Source organism: Mobula birostris, chromosome 28 (assembly GCF_030028105.1).
Source record: "Mobula birostris isolate sMobBir1 chromosome 28, sMobBir1.hap1, whole genome shotgun sequence".
NCBI lineage: Eukaryota > Metazoa > Chordata > Chondrichthyes > Myliobatiformes > Myliobatidae > Mobula > Mobula birostris.
The window spans coordinates 39,766,847-39,793,750 of record NC_092397.1 but is presented as its reverse complement, the minus strand read 5'-3'; the positions used below and the strand labels follow the sequence as shown (position 1 = coordinate 39,793,750).

Sequence of the window (26,904 nt, the reverse complement as noted above, 5' to 3'; positions counted from 1 at the left end):
GAGATGGATCTCTGCTCTGCCAACCATGACAGATCTAGCACTCAAGAAGGGTGGAAGGTGTTTTGCAGTCACCTGTCTGTTTTGTTGTCAGTGAAATTTATTATTAATTGATCGCAAACATCACTGACTTGTCTGGCAACTAATTTCTTCTCCCTCAGTGTCCCTGTTCAAGATACAATACAGAGCCATTCCTGAAGGCATTGAGTCACACTCTATCAGTTTGGCCTCAGAAGCTAGACTGGGAAAGGTAGCTGCTTTCTCTCCAAAATAAATTATCGGACAGAGTGAGCTTTTGCCATAGTTCCATTGTTTCAAAGTCACCATTCTGAGAATACCGTGTTCCGGGTTTTAAATTTCATTGCTGAGGTGGGAACTGAACCTGCTTTAGACCACTGGATTGTCATTACCACAGGTCATAAACAGAAGAGATTCTGCAGGTGCTGGAAATCCAGAGACATGCACACAAAATGCCAGAGGAACTCAGCCGGTCAGGCAAGTTCTATGTTTTGGGCCGAGACCATTCTTCAGGACTGGAAAGGAAGGGGGAAGACGCCAGAATAAAAAAATGGAAGGAGGATAGCTAGAAGTTGATGGATAGGTGACACTAGGTTGCTACTAACAGATGAAACAGTTTATGCCTGTAAACCTCATAAACTGCAAAAGTCCCTGTAAAATCTGATGAAATCCTGAGGAAGGGTCTTGGCCAGAAACATCCTCTCCATAGAAACTGCCTGACCTGCTTAGTGGAGGTGCTCTGGACCTCCAGCACCTGCGGAATCTCTTCTGTCTATAAGATGCATTTATCTACATCAGTAATCCAATGTTTTAAAACTTCTGTGAAACCATTTGATCCTCCAGATTTTCATAGTCATAGAACAGTATGGCACAGATACAGCCCCTACAACCCAGCCAGTCCATGCTGATACACCCAGCTACACACATATAAACACCAGAGATTCTGCAGATGCTGTCATCCCAGAGTAACACACAAGACGCAGGAGGAACTCAAGAGGGTCAGGAGGCTTCTCTGGAGGGGAATAAACAGTTGAGGTTTAGGGCTGAGACCCTTCAGGATCTGTTTACTTCTCTTCTCCGAATACTACCACTCACAATTGTGGCCGATTAACCTTGTAGTTTTGAGATTGTAGAGTCACGCAGCACAGAAGCAGGCTCTTCAGCCCGTCTCATCCATGCTAGTTCTGCTTGCCCACATTTGACCTCTTTCCCTATAGACCAGGGGCTCCCAGACCCTTCGGCAGTTCGTGTATAGCTTCCAGGGGCTCCGTGAACTCGTGTCTTAAAAAAAATTAATTTTAACTTACCTCTATTTTAAATGCATAGTCTTGTTATTTAGTGCATTAATAAAGAGCTCCACATTATTATTCAAAGTAAATGTATGTCACCATGTACAACCCTGAGATTCATTTTCTTGCAGGCATACTCAATAAATCCATAGAATAATAACCGTAACGGAATCAGTGAAAGACCGCACCAACTAGGGTATCCAACCAGGGTGCACAAGACAGCAAACTGTGCAAATACAAAAAGAGAAAAATAATAATAATAAATAAATGAGCAATAAATATCGAGAACATGAGATGAAGAGTCCTTGAAAGTGAGTCCATTGGTTGTGGGAACAGTTCAGTGATGGGGCGAGTGATATCACAAATTTGTTTTTATTATATTTTGAAAACTGGGCTGGCTGGTGGCTCAATGACATTGGCGCCGGACCCGGGAGCGGAGGTTCCCAGGTTCAAAACCAGTCGGGTCCGCTCCCAAGTACACTTTCCATCTGTACCGGGTTGAGTGTCCAGATCACAACTCGACCTGGTAAAATAAAGGGAAAATACTGCGAAAATGTCTGTGTGAGGAGTGGCGTGCCACACAGTCAGTCTCTCTCTCACCCTCTCTCGCTCCACGCCTTGTGAAAGCCGTGAAAAAGACATCATCACGGACGCACACCCAAAAAAAAATTTGAAAACCATGTTTCAATATAATTGGTTTATTTTGTTATCCTTTGTAGTTTATTTTATAATTAATAAAATATTCTGAGAAGGATCCATAGGTTTCACTGGACTGCCAAAAGGGTCCATGACATAAGAAGAGTTAAGAACCTGTGCTGTACAAGTGTCTTGTTCCCTGTGTGGAAAAGCTTGCAGCTCAGGTGCCCTGGTATTAGACTCCCTTACCCTAGGAAACCCACCCACTCATAGCATTGTACAGCACAGACCTTGACCCCTTAGCCTACCACCTCATGCTGAACTGTTAATGCCATCTACACTCACCATCTACACTCACCATCATCGCGTGCTGTGTCGTATGATGTAGGCGATCATGGTCTTTCCATGACTGTGATTGTTCTTGGCAAGTTTTTCTACAGGGGGGGGTTGCCACTGTCTTCTGGACAGTGTCTCCACAAGATGGGTGAGCCCAGCCATTAATATGGTTTCACGTGACCCTGATCGGGGGCTAAGCAGGTGCCACACCTTGCCGAAGGGTGACCTGCAGGCTAGCGGAGGGAAGGAGTACTATAAACCCCCCTCCCCCGGTAAAGATGTATCTCTCCCCTACATCTATATGCTATGAAAGCTCTCATGCTCTGTCTGTCTGCTTGTCTGTTTATGACCTCCAATTAGTGCAAACAGTGCATTACAGTGGCACTTTTTTGGCTAAATCGGATTAAAATGTGCTAACTTACAGAATGCAGGCAAAGTTCAGGGTTATATATTCGTATAAAATTACTCATTCACCAAAAATCAGCAGGTTGCCTTTCACCCAAGACCCGATCGGCCATCATGGAAATCGGGACGCCACAACCCGACGCATGCGCATGGCCAGCCTCAGCAGCACCTCACGATGCTCACAGAGCCGCTTCCACCTTCCATGGAGACCACGACCCCACACCACGACGCACGGCCAGCCTCAGCAGCACCTCACGATGCTCACAGAGCCAGCTCCACCTTCCATGGAGACCGCGACGCACGCGCATGGCCAGCCTCAGCAGCTTGGAGGCTTTGGTGTTCCTGCTTCCTATCTTCAATCAAGCATTTGGGTAAAAATATATAGATAACCTAATTATGCCACGTGGAAAGAGAAGGGTGATGCCAAGAGATGATGCCAAATGTTGTTGGGAAGCGGCAAGGAGAGGGAGAGAACAACAATCGGATGAGGCCAGGGCCGCACAACTCCAGGATCAAAGAGTCAGGATAAAAAGGATGAGAGAAGACGAGACAGAGGAGGACAGGCATGCATGTCTCAAAATGACAACAATAGGCACAGACGGAGGAGAGAACAAGAATCCAATCAGGCCAGGGCCGCACGACTCCAGGATCAGAGAGAAAGAACAAATGGTAGAAGAGATGAGACGAAGGATGAAAGGGCTGCGCATCGCCAGAATGACAAAAACAGGCAGAGAAGGAGGAGAGAGGAAGAGACATGGGAGAAAAGGAAAGATCAACTTGAGAATATGCGGCACAGAGTAATTATTGCGAGAGTTGCTGAAGACGACAATGGCTGCTTTCGACGCCAATACCTCGACAGAGAAAGAGCAGGCATAATGCACGACTCGCATGCCATCACATTTCTGCTGATGTTGGTTCGATGACCAGAGTATGCCCTCACTGTCGTGCATCCTCTTCACTGGAGGAACCACACATTTCTGCTGTATGAAGGGAAAGGTCAGGATAGGGAATTTGCAGCCTCTACCTAATGAACTCCTCAATTTGTACAGCAATGATGAACCTACTGCAAACGAGTTCAGGAAGAACATCAGACAATACAATTGTCTCTTCCAAATGACATCCTTTGGTGCCAAAGAAGTCATTCCAATTAGGAATTGATGCAATCTTTCTGTGATTATTCAAGGCCAAATCCATCATTACATTGAACATTTAATTCCAGACCCGACCCAGCAAGCCTGATTCCTTCAAATTTACTTCATGGATAGTTAATGTTCATTATGGTCACATATTTGTCTTGCTATGCGTCTTTCTTCTTTAATAAGCTGAGTTTTAATTCTTTAATTTCCAAATCAAAGAGATAGCAATAGCATTCAGGAAAATCTAATGTTCATTCTGGTCACATCAGACTGCACGACCCTTCTCTCAAAGGGTGCCCCAACGGGTCACCCTGCTGTCTAGTAAAAATAAAAACTTAAGTAAGTAGTTTAACAGAAATAAAAAAAAAATAGGTGGTGTTCATGGGTTCAATGTCCATTCTGAAATCTGATGGCGGAGGGGAAGAATCTGTTCCTGAATCATCAAGTGTGTGCCTTCAGCCTCCTGTGCCGCCTCCTTTTACAACTGGATCCTCAACTTCCTAACTGGAAGATCACAATCTGTGCGGATTGGTGATGATATCTCCTCCTTGCTGACAATCAACACTGGGACACACCTCAGGGGTGTGTGCTTAGCCCTCTGCTCTTCGCTCTCTACACTCATGACTGTGTGGCTAGGCACAGCTCAAACACCATCTATAAATTTGCTGATGATACAACCATTGTTGGCAGAATCTCAGATGGAGACGAGAGGGCATACAGGAGCGAGCTATATCAGCTGGTTGAGTGGTGTCACAGCAACAATGTCAGTAAGGCAAAAGAGCTGATTGTGGACTTCAGGAAGGGTAAGACAAAGGAACACGAGCCAATACTCATACAGGGATCAGAAGTGGAGAGAGGGAGCAGTTTCATGTTCCTGGGTGTCAACATCTCTGAGGATCTAACCTGGTCCCAACATATCAATGCAGTTGTAAAGAAGGCAAAACAGCGGCTATATTTCATTAGGAGTTTGAAGAGATTTGGTTTGTCACCTAAAGCACTTGAAAGTTCTGTAGAAATACCGTGAAGAGTATTCTGACAGGTCTGGTGCGGGAGTGGGCAGGGTGGCGGGGGTGCAACTGCACAGGACCGAAAGAAGCAACAGAAAGTTGTAAAATTAGTCAACTGCATCTTGGGAACCAGCCTCCATCGGTATCTCAGAAAGGCGGAGTCCACTATTAAGGACCCCCCTCGCCCAGGGCATGCCATTGCTACCACCCAGAAGGAAGTCTCTGTCCGCCCTCTCCCATGGAGTGAGTGGGTTTCTGCAGCTGCTCCGGTTTCCTCCCGCAGTCCAAAGACTGGGTAGGTAATCGGTCGTTGTCAGTGGTCCCATGATGGGGTTTGGGTTAAATTGGGATTGTGGGGGCTTGCAGGGGTGGCGTGGCTCGAAGACTGGGAGGTCTTGCTCCCTGCTGTATCACTGAATAAATAAAGACAGCACCGAGCAACACGTCCCGGATTCCTGGCCCAGCTGTGGCCGTGATTGTACGTTGCGATGGCAGACCATATTCTACAAGGTGCATAGTTCAGCAGAAGCAGTGTGTCCTGAGGGGCAGCTGGGATATGCACGTTCAGGTTCGGAAGCTGCTCCTGAGAGACACAGCGTTCCTGCTGTTCAGGCAGCTCGGAGGGTGAGGGAACATTTTTATGTCCTGCTTATCGGTTGCATCAAAAATTCATTAGGCTTTGGAGCAGTTGCATTTGGAGGCCGTGCGGAAGCAGCGCAGTCTCATTGGTCCAGGGGCAGTGCACTCTCCTCATTGGTCCAGGGGCAGTGCACTGTCCTCATTGGTTCAGAAGCAACGCACTCTCCTGATTGATTAGTTGTGGCCATTGTCAGTGACTGACGTTGTGCTTGCAGTCAGAAAGGATGAGTAAGCTGGAATTTTCAATGTCAATTTCCAGTCCACGGCAGTAGAGTCATTGAACACCGCAGCACAGAAATGGGTCCTTCAGCCCATCTAGATCATGCCAACTGTTATTCTCCCATTGTCCGTAGCCCTCCACACCCCTTCCATCCATGTAATTGTCCAAAGTTCTCTTAAGTATTGAAATCAAACCTGCACCCACCACTTTTGCTGACAGCTCGTCCAACTTTCATCACCCTCTCTGTGTGAAGCTGCACCTGTGTGGCCACGTTCAAAGTAAATTTAGTTTGAAAGATCCTGAGGCTCATTTCCTTGCTGGCATACTCAATAAATCCAATAATCGTGACAGAATCAATGAAAGACTGCGTGAACCAGTGTAATTTAGACAACAAACTGTGCAAATACAAAAAGAAAGAAGAAATAATAATAAATAAGCAATAAATATGGAGAACATGAGATGAAGAGTCCTTGAAAGTGAGTCCGTAGGTTGTGGGAACAGTTCAGAGAGAGCTGCTTCCATCACCAGGGACATTGCCCATCCATCATTAAGGACTCCCATCAGTCAGGACATGCCCTCTTCTCACTGAGAAGCCTGAAGGCACACCCTCAGTGATTCAGAACAGCTTCTTCCCCTCTGCCATATTTCTAAAGGCTGATTTATACTTATCCGTCAAATCGACGCCGTAGGTACGGTGTTGCAGCAAACCCTATGCAGTGTCTACCTGGATCCCTAAGCCGTAGCCTGACGCACACCTCTCCCAAAATGTATCTACGTGTCGCGGCAACGCAGACTGCAAACCGCAACAACTGTGATTGGTCCGCTTGGTAGCATCGCATTTCCTCCTTCGCTGCAATAGCTTCCCATTGGCTGACTGAAGGGCAGGGAAGGAACTCTGGTGCAATGCTTTCCATAAAGTTTTACAGACCTCTGAAATCATGGAGGACGCATTTCGCTTTTACGATAAAAGACGCTCGCTTTAAACTTGTTTACCCCGAGAAAGACTACCAAGACCATGAAGCCTTGCACGGGCAGGTGTGTGCGCATGTATGACGTGCCCGAATTGCAGAGCGACAGAGACACACCAACGCACAAGTATAAATGCTCACAACACGTGTAGGCTACTTGCGTAGGTTACAGCGTCCATTTGACGCAGAAGTATAAATCAGCCTTGAATATGCATAGAACTCATGAGCACCTCACTTTTTCAAATATATATTATTTCTGTTTTTGCACTATTTTTAATTTATTTAATATACTTGTATATGTACGTACTGCAATATATTTATTATTTTTTCTTTCTATATTTCCTTATTCTGCTGCTGCTAAGTTAACAAATTGCCAGTATAGTAAACCTGATGGTGGTTTTGATTCTTATAAGACTCCATTTGCTCAAATCTGCTGTCCTGTTGGTCTGCCAGCATGTTGAGGTGTCCGTCGAGCAGGGGTTCACAACAGTGAATCCCTACTGTTAACCGAGGGCTCCTGTGGTGGAGGAACGCACGGAAGCTGAGTGCGGCCACCGCAAGGGCTCGGTGTGGGAGGGCCATAGTATAGAGTTCTTCTGCTGGAGAGGGAGGACTGGGTTGCGTGATGAAGGTTAACTTGCAGGCTGAGTTGGTGCAAATGCAATGTTAACATTGATTTCGAGAGGACTAGAATATAAAAGCAAGGATGTGATGCTGAGGCTTAATAAAGGCTGATTTATACTTGAGCGTACTAGCTTATGCTGTAGCCTACGCAAGTGGGCTTTGCCGTTGTGAGCATTTATACTTGTGCGTTGGTGTGTCTGTGTCGCTCTGCAATTCACCGCCAAAACGCTAGTTGACGGTGGGGTTTCTGTGCCACTGTGTTGAGTTTCTTCGTGTTGAAAGACTTCAAACAGTGGCGACTGAAACTGAAGGAGTGTGAATTTTCTGTAAACACGAGGAATTCTGCAGATGCTGGAAATTCAAGCAACACGTATCAAAGTTGCTGGTGAACGCAGCAGGCCAGGCAGCATCTGTAGGAAGAGGTGCAGTCGACGTTTCAGGCCGAGACCCTTCGTCAGGACTAACTGAAGGAAGAGCTAGTAAGAGATTTGAAAGTGGGAGGGGGAAGGGGGAGGGATGGACAGGTGATTGGCAAAAGGGATATGAGAGGATCATGGGACAGGAGGCCCAGGGAGAAGGAAAAGGTGGGGGGGGGGACCCAGAGGATGGGCAAGGGGTATAGTCAGAGGGACAGAGGGAGAAAAAGGAGAGAGAGAGAAAGAATGTGTGTATAAAAATAAGTAACAGATGGGGTACGAGGGGGAGGTGAGGCATTAGCGGAAGTTAGAGAAGTCAATGTTCATGCCATCAGGTTGGAGGCTACCCAGACAGAATATAAGATGTTGTTCCTCTAACCTGAGTGTGGCTTCATCTTTACAGTAGAGGAAGCCGTGGATAGACATGTCAGAATGGGAATGGGATGTAGAATTAAAATGTGTGGCCACTGGGAGATCCTGCTTTCTCTGGCAGACAGAGCCAGAATTTTCTGTGCTTGTCGGGCCACTGAGAGACATGGACGAGGAAATGCACTTCAAATATTTTTGGATGTTGGCAGGTAGATTTGACGATTTGGTTCATCGTCTCCAACCATTTATTTTGCATCAGTGTACGCACAGTATACTCCGAGACTGGCAATCACCATTCGAGTTTTAGCTTCAGGTGGAGGTCAACAGGCTTTAGCAGCTAGCTCAGGGTCCTCCATAATTTTGGAGGTCTGTAAAGCTTTATGGAAAGCATTGCGGTCAGATGCTACCAAGCGGACCAATCACAGTTGTTGCGGTCTGCGATGCCGCGACACGTAGTTACATTTTGGGAGAGGTGAGCGTTAGGCTGCGGCGTAGGGTTGGCGTAGAGTACAGCGTAAGGTACACTGCTACGCTGTACCTACGGCGTACATTTGATGCACAAGTATAAATCAGCCTTAAGGTACTGGTCGGAGTATTGTGAGCAGTTTTGGGCCCCTCATTTAAGAAAGGATGTGCTGACATTGGAGAGGGTCTGGAGGAGAATGATTCCAGGAATGAAAGGGTTAACATATGAGGAGTGATTGGATCTCTACTCACTGGAATTTAGACGAGCTCATTGGGGTGGAGGGGGGGGGAATCTCCTTGAAATCTATTGCATATTGAAAGGCCTAGATAGAGTGGATGTGGAGAGGATGTTTCCTGTAGTGGGGGAGTCTAGGACCAGAGGGCACAGATAGAGTGGATGTGGAGAGGATGTTTCCTGTAGTGGGGGAGTGTAGGACCAGAGGACTCAGATAGAGTGGATGTGGAGAGGATGTTTCCCATAGTGGGGGAGTCTAGGACCAGAAGACACAGACAGAGAGTGGACGTGGAGAGGATGTTTCCTATAGTGGGGGAGTCTAGGGCCAGAGGGCCCAGATAGAGTGAATGTGGAGAGGATGTTTCCTGTAGTGGGGGAGTCTCAGACCAGAGGGCACAGATAGAGTGGATGTGTGGGAAGAACTTGAATGCATCTACAATCATCTTGAATGTTATAATGATTTGGAGGATGCAGTGATTGAAAGCATTTTATGAAGGTCATCCATTATCGGCACTCGATGTTTGCTCTGATTTTGTTCATTGTGAACACTGGATGTATTCCTCAGTCGATAACTACTACACAGTTTTATGGTACTGCAGTGCTGTTGCTGTTCTGTATTTTGTTTAACTACCTAATTTGTTACTCAGTTTGTCTTTTTTGACTATTTTCATAAAACTTCGGCTAATTGTGCCAACTGCTTTATTGGGCTGACATGTACTGGTTCCCATGTGTTCCAATTAACTGGAATCCAATGTATATAAAGTAATCTGAATTAATGCATTCAATTATAGAGTGCTAGGATCATAGAAAAGTACAGCACATACACAGGCCCTTCTGCCTATCTAGTCTGTGCCAAACCATTTAGACTGCCTACTCCCGTCGCCTGGACCGTAGCCCTCCGTACCCCTACCTATCCAAACTTCACTTGAGCGTTGAAACTGAACTTGCATGCACCACCTCCATTGGCAGCTTGTTCCACACTCTGACCACCCTCTGAGTGAAGAAGTTTCCCGTCATGTTCTCCTTAAACTTTTCACCTTTCACCCTCACCCATGACCTCTAGTTGTAGTCCCACCCAACCTCAGTATAAAAGCCTGTCCATACCCCTCATAATTTTGCATATCTCTATCAAATCTTCTCTCTATCTTCTACGTTCCAGGGAATGAAGACCTAACCTGTTCAGTCTTTCCATCTCACCCAGATCCTCCAGTCCCAGCAACACCCTTGTAAATTTTCTCTGTATTCTTTCAACCTGATTTACATCTTTCCTGTAGGTAGGCTACAAAACTGCAAACAATACTCCAAATTAGGCCTCACCAACGTCTTCAGCATAACATCCCATCCCATCTCCTGCATTTAATACTTGTTTCATGAAGCTTTCTTCCTGTGACGCCACTTTCAATGAATCTGGTCGCCCCTTTACAAGAAGGATGTAGATGTAGAAGCTGTGGATAAAGTGCAGACGAGGTTGGTCACGATGCTGCCTGGATTCGAAGGCATGTGCTGAAAAGAAAGGTTGGATCAACTCGCTCTGCAAAGTTTCCACAACTTGTACCCTTCCTGTAATTGGGCAAACAGATCTGCACGCAGCTGGGGGCCTTTGTCCCATCTTGGCACCTTATTTGAGAAAGATGAAGATTAGATTTATTTGTCACGTGTACATGAAAACATGCAGTGAAATGCGTCAGTAACCAACACAGTCTGAGGACGTGCTGGGGTAGCCTGCAAGTTTCACCACGCTTCCAGCACCAACATGGCGTGCCCATGGTTTACCAATTCTAACCCGTGTGTCTTCGGAATGTGGAAAGACATCGGAAGACCTGGAGTAAACTCACACGCCAATGGGGAGAACATGCAAACCCCTTCCTGGGTTAAACTCACGCACCAATGGGGAGAACATACAAACCCCTTCGTGGGTTAAACTCACTCACCAATGGGGAGAACATACAAACCCTTCCTGGGTTAAACTCACTCGCCAATGGGGAGAACATGCAAACCCCTTCCTGGGTTAAACTCTGCACCAGTGGGGAGAACATACAAACCCTTCCTGGGTTAAACTCATTCGCCATTGGGGAGAACATACAAACCCCTTCCTGGGTTAAACTCGCACACCAATGGGGAGAACATACAAACCCCTTCCTGGGTTAAACTCACTCGCCAATGGGGAGAACATACAAACCCCTTCCTGGGTTAAACTCGCACACCAATGGGGAGAACATACAAACCCCTTCCTGGGTTAAACTCAGCACCAGTGGGGAGAACATACAAACCCCTTCGTGGGTTAAACTCACTCGCCAATGGGGAGAACATACAAACCCCTTCCTGACAGTGGCAGGAATTGAGTCTCAGTCAGTGATTGCTGGCGCAAAGTTTAAAAGTTCAAAGCCAGAACAAATAGACTGAGGAACAGCTTCTATCCCAGAGCTGTGTCCTCCATCACACCACTCCCACAGAACAATGACTGAAACTGTGAGCACGCACATGCACACACAGGGACTCAAATACTTGCACTAACGGCACTTTGTGCATTACTGTGATAGTCTGGTGCTGCTGCAACTTATTTTCTGCTACTTATCTATTTAATACTGTTTTTCTATTACTGTCTTGTTTTTATCTACCGCTTTATTTAATTGCCTGAGAGGAAGCCAAACAGAGTTTCATTGTACCTATGTATTATGACAATAAAGATCATTCAGTTCAATTCAATTCAATAAATTTGTTATCAAAGTACATGTACGTCACTGTATACAGCCCTGAGGTTCATCTTCCTGGGGGCATACTCAATAAATCCATTATAGGATAATAACTGTAATGGAAACAATGAAAGACCGCACCAACTGGGTGTTCAAGCAGTGTGCTAAAGACTACAAACTGTACAAACACAAAAATAAATAATAGTAAATCAATAAGCAATAAATATCGAGAACATGAGATGAAAGCGAGTCCATAGGTTGTGGGGCAAGTGATGGGGCAAGTGAGGTTGAGTGAAGTTATCCCCTCTGGTTCAGGAGCCTGATGGTTGAGGGTAATAACTGTTCCTGAACCTGGTGGTGTGGGACCTGAGGCTCCTGTACCTCCTTCCCGATGGAATCAGTTCAGAGTTGAGGTTATCCTCTCTGGTTCAGGATCCTGATGGTTGAGGGGTAATAACTGTTCCTGAACCTGGTGGTGTGAGTCCTGAGGCTCCTGTATCTTCTTCCTGATGGCAGCAGTGAGAAGAGAGCATGCCTTGGGTGGTGGGGGTCCCTGATGATGGGTCCTGCTTTCCTGCGTGTAGATGTGCTCAATGGTGGGGAGGGCTTTACCCGTGATGGACTGGGCCGTATCCACTACTTTTTGTAGGATTTTCCATTCAAGGGCATTGGTGCTTCCATACCAGGCAGCTGGTCAATATACTCTCCACCACACATCTATAGAAGTTAGTCGAAGTTATAGATATCATGCCGAATCTTCACAAGCTTCGAAGGAGTAGAGACGCTGCCGTGCTTTCTTCATAATTGCACCTGCATGGTGGCCCCAGGACATAAAAATGACACTGAGGAATTTAAAGTTGCTGGCCCTGTGTACCTCTGATCCAAACATAAAGTGTTGAGCTAGCCAGCGTGCGACTGTGCTGCCAGCTGTTCTCAACTAGGTCCTGTAGGGGTTTCTTGTGCTGGGGTGATGAGAGGCACACAAGCCCTGGGGTCTGTGAGTCAGGATGAGTGGCGGCTAAGGAATTGTGACCTCAGAGCAGTTAGGCCCAAGTCCTGAAGGGGGATGGCGGGGGGGGGGGGGCGGGAGAACCCTGGAGGAGAAAGAGAGTGTAACTTGTGAGTTTGGGGCAGTGGGGTGATGAGGAGGCACAAGTTCCCAGTAGTTCAGGGGAAAGAGATGCTGTGGAAGTTAGTGGGAGTGCTGCAATAATTATGAGAGTCCTAAGTAATGGGGTGCTCCATGAAGGAGGGGGGGGGGGTGAGGTTGTTTGTCTAGGGAGGTGGGAAGAGGTAAAGAAGGGTCAAAGTAGGGACAAGGAAAGAGGGTGCATACTGTAGAATGACCTGAGTGGTAAAGAAAGGGAGAGATAGCATGTAACATCACTGTTTTTAATGCCATGGACTCCAGGTTGGGAACCCCTGCACTGCGTGTGTGGCTAATGGGTGGGGGAGGTGCGCCCACTCTCGGGTTCATAGTTGGAGAGGGAGGTTTGCAAAGGAAGGGTCTTTGGGTGAGCGGAGCGAAGTTGGATCAGGCGTTGACGGGGGAGGCGGGGTGGCCAGGTGATGACTCGAGTCTCTGTCTGTCTGGCTGTCGGTTGGAGGTTGGACCACGGCAGTGAAAGGTTTTCTCGGGAGGAATCGACATGGGTTCTGCTGATGTTCTGGCAAGAGGCAGTGGAGCTATGAATAAAGCCGATCACAGTAAGGAACTCTGCATCCTTTGATTTTATACTGTATGGATGAGTAACTCCTTCTCTTCCTGGGCTTCAGAGTGGGTGGACACTGCACTAGTCATTCTGGCAAAGCAGTGTTCAGAGTGCTGGGCCGGATTAGGCCTCTCGATAAATGGGTTGTTTTTCTCAGATTCCATCCAACCTAATGCATGAACTTTTCAAACTTCTGGTAAGATCTCCTTTCCATCTCAATTCCCCCTCCCCTTTATCCCACCAGTGCCATCTTCCCCATCTGCCAATCACCCACACATTCCTACTTCTGGGTTCTCCTCTTCACCTCTGTCCCGTTTCTCCATGGCCCATCGTCCTCCCATCAGATTCCATTTGCCCATTAGCTTGCTGGAGGATGACTGGCCAGCCACACTGTCTGCCTACAGAACTGCCCTTTGACCAGGCCGCAGGGGAAACAGATCTCATTCCCTGAACCACATGAATAAACTTGGTGGGAATGGAATACAATACAAAAACAAAGATATTCCAGTTGGAATATCCTCACTCACCTGCCGATGAATAGCTGTGGGCCCCAAACTCTGGTCATTTCGGATCAGAGGAGTCATAAACAAAATGTAAACTCTGTTCAACACACTCAGAATGGGGGAGGAACTCAGCAAGCCAGACACTCGACCTGAAATGTCGACTGTTTATTCCCCTCCACACACGCTGCCTGACCTGCAGAATCTATTAAGAGCATAGAACATACACTCAGTGGCCACTTTATTAGTTACCTCTTGTCCCTAATAGAGTAGCCACTGCACATATCTCTGTGGCCTTCTGCTGCTGTAGCCCGTCCACTTCAGGGTTCAATGTGTTGTGTGTTCAGAGATGCTCCACTGCACACCACTGTTGTAACGTGTGGTTATTTGAGTTACTGTCAGCTTGAACCAGTCTGGCCATTCTCCTCTGACGTCTCTCACTAACAAGGTGTTTTCACCCACAGAACTGCCACTCACTGGATGTATTTATTTTGTTTTTCACAGCATTCGCTGTAAACTCCAGAGCAGGGGTTCCCAATCTCAGTTAATGGTAGGGGTCCCTGGAACCCCTGCTCTAGAGACAGTTTGTGAAAACCCCAGGGAATCACCAGTTTGTGAGATGATCAAACCAGCCTGTCTAGCACCAACAATCGTTCTAGGGTTAAAGTCACATTTCTTCCCCATTCTGATGTTTGGTCTGAACAACAACTGAACCTCTTGACCATGTCTGCATGCTTTTGTGCATTGAGTAGCTGCTGATTAGCTATTTGCATTAACGAGCAGGTGTACCTAGTAAAGTGGCCACTCAGTGTAAAACAGTGGCGCAAAATGTTGTGCCTACCCTTACATCCAATAACCCCCCATTTTTCCTACATCCACGGTCTTGTACATCCTCTGTGTATAACCAGTTATTTTTATTTTCACTGTCTCAGTTCTCTTCTCTCTCTCTCTCTCTTCTTCCTTCTCCAAAGAAGGTGACACTCTCTTTTGTACTTGATGTGATTGGGCTCGACGCCCGTTGTTGTTTTGGTCAGGATCTAATTCTGGCGACTCAATTAAAATTCCCCTCAAGTTTCCCATGGAAAACAATTCCAGCCTGAACTCTCACCTGAGTAACCCTCCTGGCCGGGTAGCAGCCTAGTAGATCCCTGTGCACCCCCTCTCATGTTATCCGCTCTGTCATGAACCAGAATTGGACTCGGCACTCCAGATTTTAGTAGTACAGTTGCAGCAGAATCTGAATGAGGGAAGACATGGTTTTGGAGTCACAGAGCACTATGGTACAGAAACATCTAACCTGTGGCGACCTGGTCTTCCGCCTAGTCCCATTGACTGCACCCGGACCATAGTCCTCCTCGCTCCTCCCTTCCATGTACCTATCTAAACTTCTCTTCAATGTTGAAATCAAATCTACATCCACCACTTCTACACTCTGACCATCCTCTGAGTGAAGATGTCCCCTTAAACGTTTCACCTTTCACCCTTAACCCATGACCTCCGTTTGTAGTCTCACCCGACCTCAGCGGAAAAAGCTTGCTTGCATTTACCCTATCTATACCCCTCATCATTTTGTATACCTCTATCAAATCTCTCAATCTTCTACGCTCCAAGAAATAAAGTCCTAAACTATTCAATCTTTCCTTATAACTCAGGTCCTCCAGTCCTGGCAACATCCTTGTAAATATTCTCTGTGTTCTTTCAATCTAATTTACATCTTTCCTATAGGTAGAGTACTGTCAAAACTCTTAGGCACATATATATAGTTTCGGTGCCTAGGATATTTGTACAGTACTGTAATAATTTTATATATATTGCACTGTACTTCCACACAAAAAAAAACAAATTTCCTGACACGTGAGTGATGATAAACCTGATTCTGATCTGGGTCTCTATTGTGGACTGAGAGTGGGAAGGGGGCAGGGAGAGGGGAATCATGGTTGGGAAAAGGGGAAGGGAGAGGGGAGGGAGCGGGAAGCACCAGAGAGACATTCTGTAATGATCAATAAACCAATTGTTTGGAATCAAATGACCTTGCCTGGTATCTAAGGGCTGGGGGTGTGTGCGCCTGCGCCACCCCACCCTCACCATTCTCAACATTCTTTGTTCCTGCCCGATGTACAAACTCACTCTCAGCTCCATGTTGACAAATACATTACTGTGCAAAAGTCTTATATGTGTCGAAGTTTTTGCACAATACTGTATATAGGACAATACCCTGTAATTAATTATGTGTTAATGAATATAATCCATAAATTTTTTGAATAATAAACATACCTTTACTTTGAAATGTTTTGGACTTTCATTGTATTTACATTGTCAGTGTTTCAAGTTACAACACTGTTACAAATTGTAAAATAAACACAGAATGGAAGTCGGTAGCTCATTGTTAATAAACCGCCGGCTTGGTGAACACTGACGCCATCTAGCCAAAACATTTTATTTCATTTTATTTTTGCCATTGTGCCTGTGGGTTGTTTTGACTGCTTGATATTGTTTACTTGTGAGTTATGGGTTTTTTTGATGTGAAAAATTCTATATTCTGACTTCTTTGGTAAGTAATCTTTCAAAAAATTTGTATTCTAATAAGAATTCTTAGTTAGGAACTTGTTAGAATTTAAGGTTTCACAAAGTTTCCAGGCCATGTAAAAATTTCCTGCTCAGAGCAATGGTTGGTCTGTGCGGCTGTAAAAACACGTTAGAGGGAATTTTGTGTATGATACTGTACCATGGTGATTCCCTTCCTTACCCGCTCCTCCTCCTTTACGTCTCCACTCTGCAGATGCCCCGGTTTCCGAGCTGCATGACCTCTTCTGCAAGAAGCTGCAGCAGTGCTGCACCATCTTTGATTTCATGGACTGCGTCGCCGACTTGAAGGGCAAAGAGATCAAGCGGGCGGCCCTCAACGAGCTGGTGGAGTGCATCGCCACAGGTCGAGGGCTGCTCATCGAGCCCATCTACCCTGAGATCATGAAGATGGTGAGTGAGTCTAGAGGCTTCTTTCCCACACCGCCCTTCTGTCTGTGCAGGTCAGTCACGTTCTCTGTGTGCTCATGTTCTGTGGGACCTTGCTAGACATTCAAAATCCAAGTAAAGTCATTATCAAAGTACACGTATATCACCATATGCAACCCTGAGATTCATTTTCTTGTGGGCATCCTCAATAAACCTATAGATTAATAGGTATAACAGAACCAATGAAAGGTTCGGCCCGCGACAGTGCTGTCACTAGCAAACTACAATATGACATTGGAGCTGTGCTTAGCCACACAGTCATACGTGCAAAGCAAATTAGAGCAGGGGGCTGAACACACAGCCTTGTGCTGGTGGAGGTGCAGTTGCCAATCTGAACTAACTGGGTGGTCTAGGAGTAACCCCACAGGAGAGAATTACCATAGTGGGGCAGATTGAGAGTGAGGTGTGCATGAAAGCTCTACGCTGTACGCTGTTAGATTGATAATGGTCTGTATTCCTCTTGGAAGACCATTGTATTTCGGTTGGCGCGTGCGCGTGGCCAAGTGGTTAAGGCGTCGGTCTAGTGATCTGAAGGTGGCTAGTTCGAGCCTCAGCTGAGGCAGCGTGTGTGTCCTTGAGCAGGGCACTTAACTACACATTGCTCTGCGGACAACACTGGTGCCAAGCTGTATGGATCCTAATGCCCTTCCCTTGGACAACATCGGTGGCGTGGAGAGGGGAGACTTGCAGCATGGGCAACTGCTGGTCTTCCATACAACCTTGCCCAGGCCTGCGCCCTGCGCCCTGGAAACCTTCCAAGGCGAAAATCCACGGTCTCACGAGACTAACGGATGCTTTATTCCACTCTAAGATCTCCCCTCATTCTCCTGCACTTGATAAAATAAAGTGCTAACCTTAAAGTTCAAAGTGAGGTGAGATCTTCCGTCAGTCAGAATTGACTATGGATGTTGTGTTCTAGCTGTCCAGATACACAAGCCTGGGCAGTACGATATGGAGAGCAAACTGTTGCCCATGTAGCAGGCTCCCTCTCTCCATGCAGCGGATGAACCCAAAGGAACGGCGGAGACCGATACAGTTTGGTACCAGCAGCATCGCAGGAGTTGCCAGTCAGCGTTGAACTCAATGTGGGACTGCTTTAGGGAATCCAGCTCTGGATTTTCCCTCGGGGTTTACTCCCGAAGCCTCCCCCATGAGTGGGTATCACTGCAAGGCAGCGGGGGTTTGAGTTCAGAGCTTGCCTTCTTCGAGATGATCTGTTAACCATTGCTAACGAGCCCCGTCTATCTCAAGTGACTGGTTTTAAGGCACCAGTAACCCACCTTTGCCCCTTCTCCTGCTGTTCTGCCGGGCTTAGTGGCTAAGCCACACGTGTAGACCAGGAGCTGGACTTGGTTGTCAGAAGCTATTAGAGATACACACCATTGGGAGCATTTAATAGGTAGTGGGAGCTTGTCCCCATTTCTACCCCTAGCTATAACAACTTTAAGGAACCTTAAAGTTCAAAGTAAGAAGGCCAAATACCTGGAGCTGGTAGAGCAGTGCCAGAGACAGGGCTGGAGGGCACAATGTGAGGTGGGTGTGGAGGTTTTGCTGGCTTCTCACTCTGCAGAACCTACTCTCCTTAGTATGGGGCTGCAAAGAAAAGAACCATCGGGACCCTCACAGGGGCTGCTGAGCAAGCTTTGGGTCAAGAGGTGTGACCCGTGGACCAGTGCTGCTGGGCACAAGCTGGGGCCTGATCAACTGGGTCACCTGGGTGAGGGTGGCTGATGTTGAAAGACCCGAAACCCAATGACTCCCAGGTTACGTCTCTGATGATCAGTCCTAGCACATCCCAAGATGGGTCTCAGCATCATTAGCAAAGAATGTATGTGCCACCATACACAACCCTGAGATTCGTGTCCTCGGGATCATTCACAGTAAACACAAAGAAGCAAAAATAAGCAATAAGTATCAAGAACATAAGATGAAGAATCTTTGACAGTGAGTCCATAGGTTCAGTGCTGGTGAGTGAAGATACTCAGGAGATATTCTAAGAGATTTCCCTAGAACTCAGATCCATAAATCCCAGCGACGTCCTTGTAAATTTTCTCTGCACCCTTTCAATCTTATTGATTTCTTCCCTGAAGGAAGACAGTGCAGAATATTATGTTACAGTCACAGGCAAAGCACATTGTAGTAATCACATCGAAGTAGATTAGGAGCTTGAGGGTTTATCTTTTAGCCTATGAGAGGTTTGCTGAAGAATCTAAATGGCGTGATACAAGTTGCCCTTGGGCCTGGTGGTAAATGCTGTTAGGCTTTTTTCATCTGCCAGAGGGTGGGGATGGGGAAGAAGAGCGAATGTCCACGGTGGGGAGGGGGCTCTCATTATGTTGGCTGCTTTCCAGAGGCAGGCAGCAGGAAGGTAGATGGGAGAGGAGGCTGGTTTGCGTGAGGGACTGAGCTGTGTCCACCACTGAAACCTCCCTGAGGTTTCCTGTGGTCTGGGGCAGGACACTTTCTGTACTGATCTGTGATACATCTGGATAGGATACTTCCTGCAGAACTTGGGTGCCTGAGAATTTTGCACAGTACTGTTTTAGTCAACATGGAGTGGAGAGCGAGTTTGTGAATCTGACGGGAGCAAAGGATGTGGGGAAAGGTGAGGGTGGAGTGCTGCGGGAGGGGTGTGGGACAGGTGGCAGAGAAGGAGTGTCAGGGATTGGGGGGGGCGGGGGTGGAGGTGGAGCAGGTACAGACACACCCAGCTCTGAGACACTTGATCCCAAACAATTGGTTTATTGATCATTACAGAATGTCTCACTGATCCTTCCCACTCCCACTCCCTCCCCTCTCCCTCCCCTCTCCCTCCCCTCTCCCTCCCCTCTCCCTCCCCTCTCCCTCCCCTCTCCCTCCCCTCTCCCTCCCCTCTCCCTCCCCTCTCCCTCCCCTCTCCCTCCCCTCTCCCTCCCCTCTCCCTCCCCTCTCCCTTCCCCTTTTCCCAACCATGATTCCCCTCTCCCTGCCCCCTTCCCAATCTCAGTCCACAACAGAGACCCATCTCAGAATCAGGTTTATCATCACTCACAGCAGTACAGTGCAATACAGAAAATTCCTACAGGACTGTGCACCCTAGCAATATACAATTGCAAGAAAAAATTTGTGAGCTCTTTGCAGTTGCCTGGCTTTCTGCATTAATTACTCATAAAATGTGGTCTGATCTTCATTTAACTCACGATAATAGACAAACACAATCTGCCTACACTAATAACACAATTGTACTTTTCATGTCTTTATTGAACATGCTTAATTATTCACAATCTAGGCTGCAAGAAGTATGTGAACCCTTGTATTTAATAACTGGTAGAACCTCCTTTAGCAGCAACAACCTCCACCAAACGTTTCCGGTAGGTGTTGAACAGACTTGCACAACGGCAAGGAGGAACTTTAGACTATTCCCACATATAAAACTGTTTCATTTCATCAATATTTCTGGGATGCCTTACATGAACATGCTGTTGTGTGCTGGGGCAGCAGGCTGAGGGTGGCAGACACCAACAGAATCAACAAACTCATTCGTAAGGCCAGTGCTGTTGTGGGGATGGAACTGGACTCTCTCACGGTGGTGTCTGAAAAGAGGATGCTGTCCAAGTTGCATGCCATCTTGGACAATGTCTCCCATCTACTACATAATGTACTGGTTGGGCAGGGGAGTACATTCAGCCAGAGACTCATTCCAACGAGATGCAACACAGAGCGTCATAGAAAGTCACTCCTGCCATGGCTATCAAACTTTACAACTCCTCCCTTGGTGGGTCAGACACCCTGAGCCAATAGGCTGGTCCTGGATTTATTTCCTGCATAAATAATTTACATATTACTATTTAACTATTTATGGTTTTATTACTATTTATTATTTATGGTGCAACTGTAACAAAAACCAATTTCCCCCGGGATCAATAAAGTATGACTAATACTATGACTATGAACAACTCTCTTCAGAACATGCCATGGCATCTCAATCGGGGTAGGATCTGGACTCTGACTTGGCCATTCCAAAACACAAATTTTCTTCTTTTTAAACCACTCTGTTGTTGATTTACTCTTGTGTTTCAGGTCAATGTCTTGTTGCGTCATCCGACTTTTATTAATCTTCAGGTGACGGACCCCACTCTGGCATTCTCCTGTAAAATGTCAATATAATTTTTGAATTCATTGTTCCCTCTATGATTGCAAGTTGTCCAGGCCCTAAGGTAGCAAACCAGCCCCAAACCATGATGCTCCTTCACAGTTGGCATGAGGTTTTGGTGTCGGTGTGCAGTACCTATTTTGCTCCAGAGCAGTGTGCATTTCTGCCAAGAAGTTCAACTTCTGTTTCGTCTGTCAACGGAACATTGTTCCAGAAGCATTGTGGAACATCCAGGTGGTCTTTTGCAAATTTGAGACATGCAGCAATGTTATTTTTGGAGAGCATTGGTGTCCTTCCATGAACACCATCCTTGTTCAGTATTTTTCTTATTAGTGGACACGGACAGAGACTTCAGCAAGTTCGAGAGATTTCTGCAGGTCTTTTGTTGTTATCTTGGGTTCTCTTTTTCACCTCCCTCAGCATTGCACGTTGTGCTCTTGGTGTAATCTTTGCAGGACGCCCACTCCTAGGGAGAGTAGCAACAGTACTGAGTTTCCTCCATTTGTAGACAATGTCTCTTACTATGGCCTGATGACCACTCAGATCTTTAGAAATGTTTTTGTAGCCTTTTCCAGCTTCATGCATCTCTGCAATTCTTCTTCTAAGGTCCTCTGAAAGTTGTTTTGATTGAGGTATGGTGCACATAAACATCTTTCTTGAGATGAGCAGGCTCTGTCAGTAAGCTGACTTTGTGAGTCTTTTTTATAGGGCAGGGCACCTCTACAACCCACACCTCCAATCTCACCTCATTGATTGGAACACCTGACTCTCATAGAAGGATCACACCAGCGGTTCACGTACTTCGTTGAACCTAGACTGTGATTGTTTAAATGGTGTTCTCAGTATTGACAAGAAGTTGTTCAATTATTTGTGTGTTATTAGTGTGGGCAGATTGTATATGTCCACAATTGTGACTTAGATGAAGATCAGACCACATTTTATGAGTAATTAATGCAGAAAACCAGATAATTGCAAAGGGTTCACAAACTTGTTCATGGGTTCATTGTCAGTTCTGATACCCAATGGCGGAGGGGAAGAAGCTGTTCCTGAAGTATTTAGTGTGCATCTTCAGGCTTCTGTACCTCCTCCCTGATGGTAGCAATGAGAAGAGGGCAAGTCCTGGGTGATGGGGGTCCTTAATGATGAATGCCGCCTTTTGAAGATGTCCTGGATGCTGGGGAGGCTGGTGCCCATGATGGAGCTGACTGAGTTTACAACTTTCTGCAGCTCATTTCGATCCTGTGCAGTGTCCCCTCCCAACCCCATACCAGACTGTGATGCAGCCAGTTAAGATGCTCTCTGCAGTATATCTGTACACAGTACTCTGCTTAGAAATTGGGACATAGCTAAAGACAGAAACCAAAGATTGATCTGTCCTCAGGTTGGAAAACCATGCATCTTGGACTCTGTGACATTGGGCATGACAGGAACTTCCTGTTAGGATATGGTGGAGAAAGCTAGTGGGCTTTTTGAGATTTGACTGTTGGTGATTACGAAATCAGTCGTTGACACTGCTGCCCTCACTGCTCCTTGTAAGCTGTACGGGCATTCAGTCGCACAGTAAGCAAAGTGCTCCCGCGCACGCAGCCTTCGTTGCTGCACAGCTGGAATTTTCTTTTATATCACGTTAATATAATTTTGAAACAACAGTACTGTGCAAAAGTCTTAGGCACTATAGGAAACATCCCCTCCACATCCACTCTATCTGCGTCCTCTGGTCCTAGACTCCCCCACTATAGGAAACATCCCCTCCACATCCACTCTATCTGTGTCCTCTGGTCCTAGACTCCCCCACTATAGGAAAAATCCCCTCCACATCCACTCTATCTGTGTCCTCTGGTCCTAGACTCCCCCACTATAGGAAACATCCCCTCCACATCCACTCTATCTGTGTCCTCTGGTCCTAGACTCCCCCATTATAGGAAACATCCCCTCCACATCCACTCTATCTGTGTCCTCTGGTCCTAGACTCCCCAGTATAGGAAACATCCCCTCCACATCCACTCTATCTGTGTCCTCTGGTCCTAGACTCCCGCACTATAGGAAACATCCTCCACACATCCAATCTATCTGTGTCCCTCTGGTCCTAGACTCCCCCACTATATGGAACAACTCCTCCACATCCACTCTATCTGTGTCCTCTGGTCCTGGACTCCCCCACTATGGGAAATAGTTCCTCCCCCCCTCGCCCCGCCCCCCACCACCACGTCCACTCTACGCCGGGGTTCCCAACTTTTTTAAGCCATGGACCCCAGGTTGGGAACCCCTGCTCTGGGCCCTTCAATATTCGATAGGCTTCCATAAGAGCCTCCCTACTTCCTCACAATTCCAGCCAGCACAGGCCTGGAGCCATTACACACTCCCCACATGTTATCGCTGAGTTTCTCTGCTCAGTAACCTCCGCTTGTTACCTTGAAGACCATAAATACCCGAGCTTCCTCGTGGTTTCTCTGTGGTTCAGTGATGTAATGTCTGTTTTCACCCAGGACCCACGCCCTTGGAGTGTCACTGTCAGCCAGGTTCTGTGTAACAGGTTGTGGATGGGGACAGGAGTCTGACAAATGAAGGCAGACCTCCAGGCAGATGTCCCATCAAGTTTTGTAACTGGGTGCGGCCTGGCGTACCTTCATTCCCCGAGGGGGAAGGGGTGGCATGCTCAGACTCATTGCATTGTTGCTTCGCCCACGTTGGGTGTGTGTGTAGTCAGGACCTGTCCCCATACCAAGGCAGATGCAAACATGTTCCTCGCAGGAAGGAGGTCTTAGTGATGCGTGGTTGAGCAGGGCTGATTGAGCCAAGGAGGAAGGTGGAAGATCAGGAGATACAGGAGTATATGCAGCCCATTAAATCATGGCTGTTATTTTTCGCCCCATTCTCCTGCATTCTCCCCATAACCTTTAGTCTTCTTATCAAGCATGAACTGATCAATCTCTGCCTGAAGTACAACCAATGCTGTCTGTGGCAACAAACTCCACGGATTCACCAACCTCTGCCTAAAGAAATTCCTTCACATCTCAGTTCTAAAGGAATGCCCTCCCAAACTGAGACTGTGCACTCTGGTCCTAGACTCCCCCACTATAGGAAACATCCTCTCCACATCCACCCTGTCTGTGTCCTCTGGTCCTAGACTCCCCCACTATAGGAAACATCCTCTCCACATCCACTCTATCTGTGCCCTCTGGTCCTAGACTCTCCCACCATAGGAAACATCCTCTCCACATCCACTCTATCTGTGTCCTCTGGTCCTAGACTCACCCATTATGGGAAACATCCTCTCCACATCCACTCTATCTGTGTCCTCTGGTCCCAACCTCCCCACTGCAGGAAACATCCTTCCCACATCCACTCTATCTATGCCCTCTGGGCCTAGACTCCCCCATTATGGGAAACATCCTCTCCACATCCACTCTATTAAGGCCTTCCAATATTTGTCAGGTTTCAATGAGATCTCCCCCCCCCCCTCCCATTCTTCTAATCTCCAGCAAGTACAAGCCCAGAGCCATCAAACGCTCCTCGTATGTTAAAGGGGTATTTAGAATGGTGAGGCTAGGGCGCCGTGGGGGTGGGAAGGGGGGTAGAGGTGGCAGGAGGAGTGCTGGTATGGGGGGGACACAGGTGCAGGTAGGAGAGTCTAAAGCTAGAGAACACCGTTTTGAAGGTGAGAGTGGAGCATTGAAAGTGGACAAGGGGCAACTTCATGCTGAGAGTGGCTCCAGAGGAAGTGGTTAAGGCAGGTACATAAACAGCGTTTAAAAGGCACTTTGGACAGGTATGTCAGAATCAGAATCAGGTTTAATATGACTGACAAACATCGGGAAATCTGTTGTTATACTGCGACAGTACATGACTATGGAAAATTTAAAAATCTGTAAACTGCAGTAAGTATATATGTATCTTAAAAGTTAAATTAAGTAGGTAATGCAAAAAGAATAAAAAAGTTGTGAGGTGGTGTTCATGGGTTCAATGTCCATTCAGAAATTGGATAGCAGAGGGGAAGAAGCTGTTCCTTCATCATTGAGTGTGTACCTTCAGGCTCCTGTACCTCCTCCCTGATGGTAAAAATGAGAAGAGGGCACGTCCTGGGTGATGGGGGATTCATGATGGATGCTGCCTTTTTCAGGCATCGCTCCTGAAGATGTCCTGGATGCTATGGAGGCTCGTGCCCATGATGGAGTCAAATGATCTCACAAGCTTACATCTCTCTGCAACACACACACAAATTGCTGGTGAATGCAGCAGGCCAGGCAGCATCTCTAGGAAGAGGCACAGTCGACGTTTCGGGCCGAGGACCCTTCGTCAGGACTAACTGAAAGAAGAGACAGTAAGAGATTTGAAAGTGGTGGGGGGAGAGGGGGAGATCCGAAATGATAGGAGAAGACGGGGGTGGGGGGGGGGCAAGGGATGGAGCCAAGAGCTGGAAAGTTGATTGGCAAAAGGGATACGAGGCTGGAGAAGGGAGAGGATCATGGGACGGAAGGCCTAGGGAGAAAGAAAGGGGGAGGGGCGAAGCCCAGAGGATGGGCAAGGAGTATAGTGAGAGGGGACAGAGGGAGAAAAAAGAGAAAAAAAAAGGGGAAAGAAAAATAATATAATAATAATAAATAAATAAGGGATGGGGTACAAGGGAGGAGGGGCATTAACAGAAGTTAGAGAAATCAGTGTTCACGCCATCAGGTTGGAAGCTACCCAGGCGGAATATAAGGTGTTCCTCCATCCTGAGTATGGCTTCATCTTGACAGTAGAGGAGGCTGTGGATAGACATAATCAGAATGGGAATGGGACATGGAATTAAAATGTGTGGCCATTGGGAGATCCTGCTTTCTCTGGCGGACAGAGCGTAGGTGTTCAGCGAAACGGTGGGAAGGGATGGGAGGGACGAATGGACAAGGGAGTCGTGTAGGGAGTGATCCCTGTGGAAAGCAGAGGTGGGTGGAGGGAAAGATGTGCTTAGTGGTGGGATCCCGTTGGAGGTGGTGGAAGTTACAGAGAATAATATGTTGGACCCGGAGGCTGGTGGGGTGTTAGGGGAGGACAAGGGGAACCCTATTCCTAGTGGGGTGCCGGGAGGATGGGGGTGAGAGTAGATGTGCGTGAAATGGGAGAGATGAGTTTGAGAGCGCCGTTGTTGGTGGAGGAAGGGAAGCCCCTTTCTTTAAAAAAGGAGGACCTCTCCCTCGTCCTGGAATGAAAAGCCTCATCCTGAGAGCAGATGCGGCGGAGACAGAGGAATTGCGAGAAGGGGATGGCATTTTAGCAAGAGACAGGGTGAGAAGAGGAATAGTCCAGATAGCTGTGAGAGTCCGTAGTCTTATAGTAGATATCAGTAGATAAGCTGTCTCCAGAGAGAGAGGCAGAAAGATCTAGAAAGGGGAGGGAAGTGTCAGAAATGGACCAGGTAAACTTGAGGGCAGGTTGAAAGTTGGAGGCAAAGTTAATGAAGTCAATGAGCTCAGCATGCGTGCAGGAAGCAGTGCCAATGCAGTCGTCGATGTCGCGAAGGAAAAGTGGGGGACAGATACTAGTATAGGCTTGAACATGGATTTTTCCACAAAGCCAACAAAAAGGCAGGCATAGCTGGGACCCATGTTGGTGCCCATGGTGCAAACCTTTAGTTTGGAGGAAGTGGGAGGAGCCAAAGGAGAAATTATTAAGAGTAAGGACTAATTCTGCTAGATGGATGAGAGTGGTGATAGAGGGGAGCTGGTTACATCTCTCTGCAGCTTACTTTGATCCCGTGTAGTGACTCCCCCCCCCCCCCCCCATACCAGAATGTGATGGAGCTAGTTAGAAATCTCTCCATGGTATATCTGTACAGTGTCCCTTAAAGTGTCATTGATGACTTAATAAATCTCCTCAAACTAATGAAATATAGCTGCTGTCATGACTTCTTTGTAAGTGCATCGATATGTTGGGCTCAGGATAGATCCTCAGAGATGTTGATTGGATTATGAGGACACTCAGTCCTCGTTTATTGTCATTTAGAAATGCATGCATTAAAAAATGATATAATGTTCCTCCAGAATGATATCACAAAAAAAAAAGGACAAACCAAGACTAAAACTGACAAAACCACATAATTATAACATATAGTTACA

The 26,904-nt window shown here is 46.9% G+C and overlaps 1 protein-coding gene across 1 annotated transcript in view; it reads left to right on the top strand.

Moving 5' to 3' along the window:
- Window positions 1–26,904, top strand: part of ppp2r5b (protein phosphatase 2, regulatory subunit B', beta) — a 244,383-nt gene that overhangs the window by 28,872 nt on the left and 188,607 nt on the right. Inside the window, exon 2 of the mRNA XM_072245916.1 lies at window positions 16,445–16,691. Coding sequence (XP_072102017.1) covers window positions 16,445–16,691 — 247 coding nt within the window. The remainder of the gene's footprint in view (window positions 1–16,444; window positions 16,692–26,904) is intronic.